General features: G+C 37.5%; 1 protein-coding gene across 1 annotated transcript; it reads right to left on the reverse strand.

Moving 5' to 3' along the window:
• Positions 1-724: 724 nt before the first annotated feature.
• Positions 725-2,703, reverse strand: LOC114820317 (xyloglucan endotransglucosylase protein 7-like). Its single transcript, XM_029090876.2, has 3 exons — positions 2,360-2,703; positions 1,999-2,192; positions 725-1,405 (listed from the first exon to the last, which is right to left on the reverse strand). The coding sequence occupies exons 1-3, from the start codon at positions 2,651-2,653 to the stop codon at positions 982-984; spliced, it is 912 nt and encodes a 303-aa protein (XP_028946709.1). The 5' UTR covers positions 2,654-2,703; the 3' UTR covers positions 725-981.
• Between the last annotated feature and the right edge of the window lie 6,021 nt (positions 2,704-8,724).

Below are 8,724 nucleotides of genomic sequence, written 5' to 3' on the forward strand. Positions count from 1 at the left end.
TAGCAAATGACCGTATGGTTGTACGGAAATGGAAGAAAATCCTAGAGGGAGGAGAGAGAGTCAACGATTGATGTGCATGTGTTGGTCTAGGTTGGGTCACCAACCAAAAACAAATAAAACTTAAAATCTAATTGGTCCAAAAGCTAAGAAGGAAAATGGATTGGTCCCAACCTAGTTCAATTACACCCTCACCATGTAACGTTCAAGAGTAAATTAGTAACTTCCACGCTCTTGACGACAAAATAATATAAACATTCGGGATGGGTTGTCACACCTAGGCTTTTACAATTTAATTTTCAAAAACCGTTTTCTTTTAGTTTATTTTAGTTTGTCACTTTATTTAATTATTTTCTATTAAATTCGTCTTTATTATTTAAATCACAAAATCACATTTTTCTCAAACTTTGTTTTAAATAATTAATTAAGATTTGATTTAACATAAATTATTTATTCAATCTTGAGGAGAACGACCTTACTAGAGCCATCTATACTACAATTGTCTTGTACTCTTGCAAGTATTTTAGTGTTTTTATCCCTTGTAAAATCCCTATCAGATATGTAGGCAGTCTATTACCATATTCACCCAAATAAACCAAACACCAATTCTTTTTAGTGGGTCATTCATTTACTAAAAATCCCCAAACCAAATGAACTACGAGTGACTTCATCCCTTAAAGGAGTTCGTTCAAATATGATGAACATTGACAAACAAGGATCAACAAACAATACCCACCAAAACACACTAAGAAAATATATCAACCGAACAATAACACAAGATTCTTACAAGGTCCTACAGTTCGTGCCTACATCCGCATCGTCATGCAAGAAGAATCAAAATCTTAAAAACAAAATAGTAAGTTTAAACAAAAATAAAACGAACGTAAACAAGCTGCCTTTAACATGTTAAGAATGTTTATGTTTTCTTGGGTCCAATTCAAATCAAAGGTAAACACACTTCTTCTGCAGAGACTAAATGAATAATTATGTATGAGCTGCGCTGTGACCCCTGTAGGGAAAAATGGTAAGATAGCATTCTGGGGCAAATCCTTGAGGGAATCGCTTTACGTCTGTGCAGTAGTTGTAGATCATATAATTCTTTTGCACCCATTGCATCCTCCCTTGATCCGCAATGTTAAGAGTCTTCCAGTACCATGATCCTTTATTTGATTTTGAATCGCAAGAAGAAGTGCCATAAGAGCAGATGCAAGCATCGGCATTGAAGTTCATGTAGGAGGCAGTGAAGGGCGATTGTGTCCAATCTATCTTTACAAGTCCACCTCTTGTGGCCCAGTTATCAGCATTCCAGAGACTGGAGTATAATCTCATAGCCTGGTTTTTGGGGAATGGAATACCAAACGACTCCTGGTTCTTGAACTGTCGAATTGGAAGGTCATCAACCAAGAATCTACATATACACGCAGCAGTATTAGAGAGCATCCTTTCTTACAAAGCCATGTAACTATTGATAAGATAATCAATACATAGGACTTGAGGTTTCTGATCGAAATTAGAATAATGCTAGAGATATCACATATGATTTGTTGACATTAATTGAACATAATATCTACCTCGTTGGTGACATGTACTTAACAATTTGATCAGACTAATTTTTCTTCCTATAAATTAAAAAAAAAATTGGTGAGTGTTAAGAAAAATTGCATCACAAAAAAATGACCGTTAGAAAATTAAAAAATAAATAAAGGAGGAGAATTTGGACAGTAATTGATCATAGGTGGATATGTTAATTGACATGCACAGTTTTTAACCACGTAACGAAATTCGGGCACCATGTCAGCAAAATGTGAGATTAGCCCTTTCCACATCATCACTTAACAATCAATTTAACAAATTAGCTAACGGATATGTGATGTTGCAATGGTTTGAAGATGATATATGGGGTTGCAATGGTTGCAATTGCACCAAACATGAGGGGACAAAATGCAATTTATTGTATTTTATATAACATTTTTTTTTTCTATGTGATAGATGCTTACTTACATAACATTTTGGGGATTCCAAAGTAGAGAATAGGTGTGGAAATCAGCAGTGGGGTCAAACCAAAGATAGAATTGCTGCTCTCTGTTACCCTTGCCTTGGCAGAACACATTAGTATGAAGAATGTAAGGCTCACCAGTAACATTCCCCAAGAATTCAAAGTCTATCTCGTCATGGGATGACCCAGTTGATGATAACTGAAACATATAAATGTACCAGTATACCGTTAGCATTAGAATTTAATATATGAAGTACTCTTGCAATTTTCACTTGAGTGATTTCATGGCAAAAAACCTCTCATCTATTTTCCCATAAATCACTTATATTACTGTGTGTGTGTGTGTATAAGTTTCAGGATACTTACATAGAAGGTAGTGACAGTGCCAGCAGAGTTTCCAGCAACAAGCTTGATCCGTATATCAATCTTTGCATATAGGTATTGATTATATGACTCAAAAGCTGAGCCACTGACATTGTCAAGAGAGAGAGCAAGGAGGTCCCCGTTGTTGAGCATCTTTGCATGATAGTCCCCTCCCCATGTTATGTAGAAATCTTGGTAAAACTTGCCAGCAAAGGTAACCGTGGAAGTGTTGATCATGAAAATAAAAATCAACAATAATGCTGCTGAAACATTGGAAGAATAATAAGCAGAAACCATTGCTCTTGATTTTTAATGGTTAATAGTGCTCTTCAGAATTTGTAGAAAAAAAAAAACTTAATTAGTGGTACTGGAAAGCAGCTTATTTATAAGCTCAAAGATGTGCAAGGATTTATACTATGGGATTTGTTCGTGGCTTGCATTTTATTCAAACACAGATGATTAAAAGTTGTCATTCATTGGTCATCTATTATTTAAATATATATTCAAAAACCATGTCAAAATGAGAGAATCTGAAGAGTAAAAAACTGTTTTACTTGATTTCAGAAGTTCATACGTCACTGTTTGAGTTGAACGTGGTGGCCACCAGTTTATGGACAGCAGCTAGCCAGCTACCAACCATATCGTTTCACACTTGCTTAACAAACCTTTGTTTTATGTCGAACCAGCTAGTGCCTTGCTCGTCTTCACTAAGAGGGTTCACTATTTTTTTTTATTTATTAATTTCCCTTTTCATTTTTTTAAAGAAAATTATTTATTACAAAACTATCAAAAATGTACATAGGACGTGCACATGGAACGTAACCAAGAGATCACACACGATAAAAATCACTGCACAAATTCACAATACAAACTATCATCATGAATATAATACGATTCTTCAACTACTGTAGAGACCTCCATCTAACCAATAAAAAAGATAATAACCTTGCGAGTCATAGAACCATAGTAACATAATCACGAGGAAAAAATTTCACCACCTCTGATGATCTTGCAATTGTCAGCAAAGAAGCACTGCTATGACTATGAGTCACCTACAATAAATGTCGAACTTCCTCTTCATAATCTTTTGCCAAACCAAAACAAAAAAATAAAAATAAAAATAAAAATAAAAACTAACCTTAACTCTATATATTAGTCATTGCTTAAAGATCTAAGTTTGATTCGTAAATCATAGCCATCACTAAGGCTCTCCTTGACAGAATGAGAGAGGGACTACAATCAATGATGTGGCTTAACCATGAACGCACAAATAGGAGGGGAAGGGAAGGGCACCCAAACAGGAGGGCAGATAATCTGCCTCCGTGAAGGAAATGATGGTGTCAGATGGGGTTGGAAAAATGGGGTGTTGAAAACCCAAATAAACCATTATTTTAGTTCCTACTTGCATCTCACTTCAATTTCCACCAAAAACAAAAACATGTCTTCCCATTGTATGAAAACTCACTTAGACATTCAGTAATGTTCCAGCAAGGGTGCGTGCTGCACGAGGGAAATTTCCAAGTTTAGGATTTGTCTTAGGTATTTTTACATAGTTTCGAACATAACTTGTTCGTTATAACTTCAAATTAAGGGTGAGCATGATGCGGTTAGGTGCGGTTTCGAATGAAACCACAGCCGAAATTGAAATCTTTTGCGATGTGGTTCTGTGCGGTTTTGAAGGCAAAACTGAAAGGAAACCAAACTGTTTGGTTCAATGCGATGCGGTTTCAAACGGTTTCGGTTTGGTTTTTGAGAAAAAAATGTACCATTAACATATACACCTATTTACGCATAAGACGGTCTTATTTTCCTCATATATATTAATTAATGAACATGCAGCAAAAACAGCAACAAGAATGCAGCAAAATGCAATAACAATGCAGCAAAACTGCAGCAAAAAATAGCTGCAAAACTGCAAAAAAAAAAAAAAAAAAAAAAAAAAAAAAAAAAAAAAGCTGCATCAAAACTACAACAAAACTGCAGAAAAATTGCATCAAAACTGCAGCAAAAAATTGCATCAACCCTTTTTCATTCAGTGTTCTTAAATCCTCAGTTTCCACTAGAAGAAACTTCTAATAAAGCATGTTTCAGATAGTGCAATGTATACCACACACATAGCAGCACAAACGATTGAAAGAATGGTAGTAAGGATCCACATTGAAAATGCCGAACACTAGCAAGGATACATGCATACAAGCCCACGCAACATAACATCACAACTAGTAGTTACAATCTGCCATTAAAAATACTCTTATTTCTCTACATCCAAAGAGAAGCAGATGAAATTGAAAACAGTGGACAATCTCAAGCCATGGGATAATTGGGAAGCCTCCAACTGTGAAGTGGTCTCTATCTGTGACTCTGCTAATTCAATTACATAACTCAAGCCATGCTTCTGATGAACAAAAATCCTATGAGAATACCTCTATCGTGACTCTGGAATTTGGTTGGAAAGTGTTTTTTATACAGTTATTTGGCTTCATCAATGATCAGAGGCTTTTCTTCTAATAAATACCAAATTTTTTGAACATTAATTATCATGATACATTCGTCGTCTTTGTTACATTTAGGCAAGCACACAAGGCATTGCCTAAAGAAATTAATAATTTAGAACTTAAATTGATACTTGGGTGGTTCCTAATCTAGTTCCCCTTTTGATTCACAAACCCTATCCCTAAAATTAATTATAAACCCTAACCCAGTTCCCCTTTTGAATCTTTGATTCAAACGAACCCTAACTCTAAAATTAATTTAATTACAAATTATTAACTAAACTAACTAATACAAGTTCTAAGTTCTTACCATATTAGCTGGAACAAAGAGCACTAGAGCAGGTGAATGGCTTGTAGATGAAGGGGATCTGGGGATGCAAGCAGTGAGGTCGCAGAGATGCAAGCAGCCAGGTCGAAGAGATGCAAGCATCGAGGGCACTGATGTCGACTATGGAAGGGATGAAGATGAGTTTTGCGCGAGAGACAGACAAATGAATATGGTGACTTGAATAGTGTAGTTGAAGTTGAACTAATTAAAAGTTAAAACATAACATTCAAAATATATGGCGCGGTTTCGGTTTTGGTTTTAGTTTCGGTGCGGTTTTGAAAACCCAAAACCAAAACCAAACCGTTTTCTTTGTTGCGGTTCAATTTCAAAACCGCAACCGTTTCAAAACCACAAAACCAAACCATTTGGTGTGGTCCGATTTGATTTGTGTTTTGGTTTTAGTCTTCGGTTCCAAGTGCCCACCCCTACTCTGAATTGAGTTCCATCCGTGGCCACATGTTCGTAAAAATGAGTACTATTCAAAAATAGTAAAATAAGACTGGAAAAGTGAAAGGAAAATTGAAGTGCATGTGTAGGGATGATAATTTAATCTGTCAAATCTGATACCCGCAGGTAACTGGCCCGAAGAGTTCGGTTTCGGGGAGCAAATTTCGGGCTTTTTTATTGTTATGGGTAACCGTTGGGTAAAATTTTCTGTTTCGGGTTTGGTTTTGGTTATAGGGGTATCTGCTCTGAACCCATACCCAAACCCGCCCCATTTTCATTCTTTAATAAAAAATATAAATATTTATTATATTTAAAACCTTTGAGTTCTTTAATACTACATGGGAGACTACAAAAATCTTGAGCACCACATACACGTACACGCGTACCCACGTATGCAAAAGTCTTGAGACTACAAAAGTTCCATTTTTGTGCTTTGTGCTTCTCCTTTCCCCAAGCACCTTTCTCTTATTCCCGTGCTCTGTCCCTCACCTCACTTCTCTGCAAGTCTCTCTCTCTCTCTGTCTTTCTCTCCTTCTCCTTATTATACACCACACCACCATCTTCTCGCCCTCATCGATCCCTCGCCTTTCTCTTGTTCCTGTGCTTTCTCCCTCACCTCAATTCTCTACAAGTCTCTCTCTCTGCCTTTCTCTCTTTCTCCTCATTACACTATCCTCACCTCTTCCGAGCTACGTACACACGGCACCGCCACCCACACCACCCCACCGTCTCTGGCGAGCCCTCAAACCACACCCTCTAAACCCCCACCATGTTTGCAACCTCTCACTCTCTCTCCTCGTACCTCTTGCACCATAACCTCAAACTCCCCCGAGAACCAACCATCGAAACACCAGTGGCCTCCTCGTCTTTCTAACTGTTCAATCAGTTAAATTTTACGGTTATAGGAAAACCGTTACCCGATGTATTTGGTTACAAGGAATACCCGGTTGGGTTTTTTACGGTTTCGGGTACGGGAAAAATAAACAAGTTTGGTTATGGGGATGGCACATCCGAACCCAATCCACCTCGTTGCCATCCATATCCACGTGGAAGGCCTATGTGGCATCTCAGGGGCATTTTGATAATTTCACTACTACTTCGGGACGGGATGTCACAATCTATCCCCTTAAGAAAATTTCATCGTAGAAATTCGAAACAACATAATTTAATCAAGGAAAAATACGAATACAAGTCTCTCGCATGTTCTTCCATTTCCCATGAAGCCTTTTCAACATAGTGGTCTCTTTGAATTTTGTATCGCTTGCAAGCATGCGATCGTAACGGCTAGCACTACGAGAGCAAGTGTGTGTGTGTGTGTATGTCTTTGGGTCAAGCCCATACAACAACTAGTTAGGAATGAGGCCTAATTAATAAAATACTACCGGAGATGGGCCTACTTGCCCACTCGCTTAATGAACCCAACGAATATGTTATCGATATTTCAATCTGTAACCTGCAATACCAACAACCGATTATTGTCTCGATAAACAAGTAATGGGACCCCGAGGGTGCAAAATTATTATTTTGCCCCTTAAGGGGAAAAGTGCATAAATCGTCCGATTTACACATCATTTGCACTCACGTGTTCGTAAGAACACGTACTACCTAGAAAGATGTGAAAATGAACAAAGAGTAATAAGGACTCAGATGTCCACGTATGAAATCCACATGGGATTTCCTTTTAGTTGACTATGGATGTTTCGTAAATTTCTAGCGTTAGGGAATAAAATAAGAATAAATGTGGGATAAGATTCTGTCAAGTGGTCTAGAAGGTGTCCCCGTGGACCGACAGAAGATGGGAACATTAGTAAGTCGGGTCGACAATCATCGAAACATCATCATAGTCTCCATGTGTACAAGGTGACCTATACATGAAGTCCATGGTGATATTCTCTCCTATCCATCTGGATATAAGGAGTGACTGTGACAACTCGAACGATTCTTTCTTCCTACTTTGACTAGTTGACAAATCAAGTTCTTGCTTAATACCTAAGCGATCTCATTTTCCATCCCAAGTCAAAAGTGGAAGGGTTGGATTTGGAAATTAGTTAACAAGGTTTCTTATTGATTTGTAAGTAACGTCACATCAATACTCGTGAGTTGTAACTGAAATAGGATTTGACGGCCGAGTCAGTCATGTGTTTTTTTGCTGAGATCATGAGTAACTACATTTACACAAACTGGGGTAGTACACGATGGTGCAATCGTAGACGTTGATTAATTTCTTCCTTTGTTGCCGTCTACAATCAAGCTCATTCTAAATGAAGATGTAATTGAGGGGTTAAAGGGAGTCGATGAAGATTTTGGCATGTTTCTCCATAGCGAAACCACCATCAAGTTTTTAGTGTAAAGGTAGCAATTGTCAACTCTAAGTTGTAAGTAAGAAAGTTCACTTCATGTCGTTCCAACTGTCGGAAGCCATAAGCGGTTACCCTACCATGCTGCATAGCACGCAGCTAGATCATTCAGTGAACTATCACTACAAATTCTGAAATAAGGTGTCATCGAAAAGTGTAAGAACGATAGTTGGTAAGAGACAACATCTCAGTTGTCAGAAACTTAATCACATTCACCTTTCAAATGAAACTAAGTTCTTTCCTGGTCAACTTGTAAGGAATATGGCTAAGGTGGAGAAAGTTAGCACATAACGTCAATGGTAATCGACAAGACCAAAGATACCTAGTATTTCGCAAAACCTTGTAGGGGTTTCCAATTTTCCTACAACTACAACATTTTTGGGGATTGACAAGTATGTCGTTTGCTGAGCTCATGTCTCCCAAAAAGAAACATGATCTAAACAAAACTAGCATTTAGGGAACATAGTTAAAGCTAGTTCTCCTTGAAATTGCTCAGATGAAATCATCGATGTTTAGAAAGTTTAACTTCATTATTAGAGTAAACAAAGAAGTTCTCGATATGGTTATCACGAATTTCATGGGACATGGGCGAAATGTACAGTGTATCAGGTTCATAAACAATATTTCAGCATTCGTCAACCCACATGACGTCACGAGGAACTCATAATGAACATCTCGAGTCCTAAACGTAGTCTTAGGAGCATCATCGTTTTTGATCTTTAGCTAGTTGCAACCAAACTTCAG

The sequence above is a fragment of the Malus domestica genome, chromosome 13 (genome assembly GCF_042453785.1).
Source record: "Malus domestica chromosome 13, GDT2T_hap1".
Classification (NCBI taxonomy): domain Eukaryota; kingdom Viridiplantae; phylum Streptophyta; class Magnoliopsida; order Rosales; family Rosaceae; genus Malus; species Malus domestica.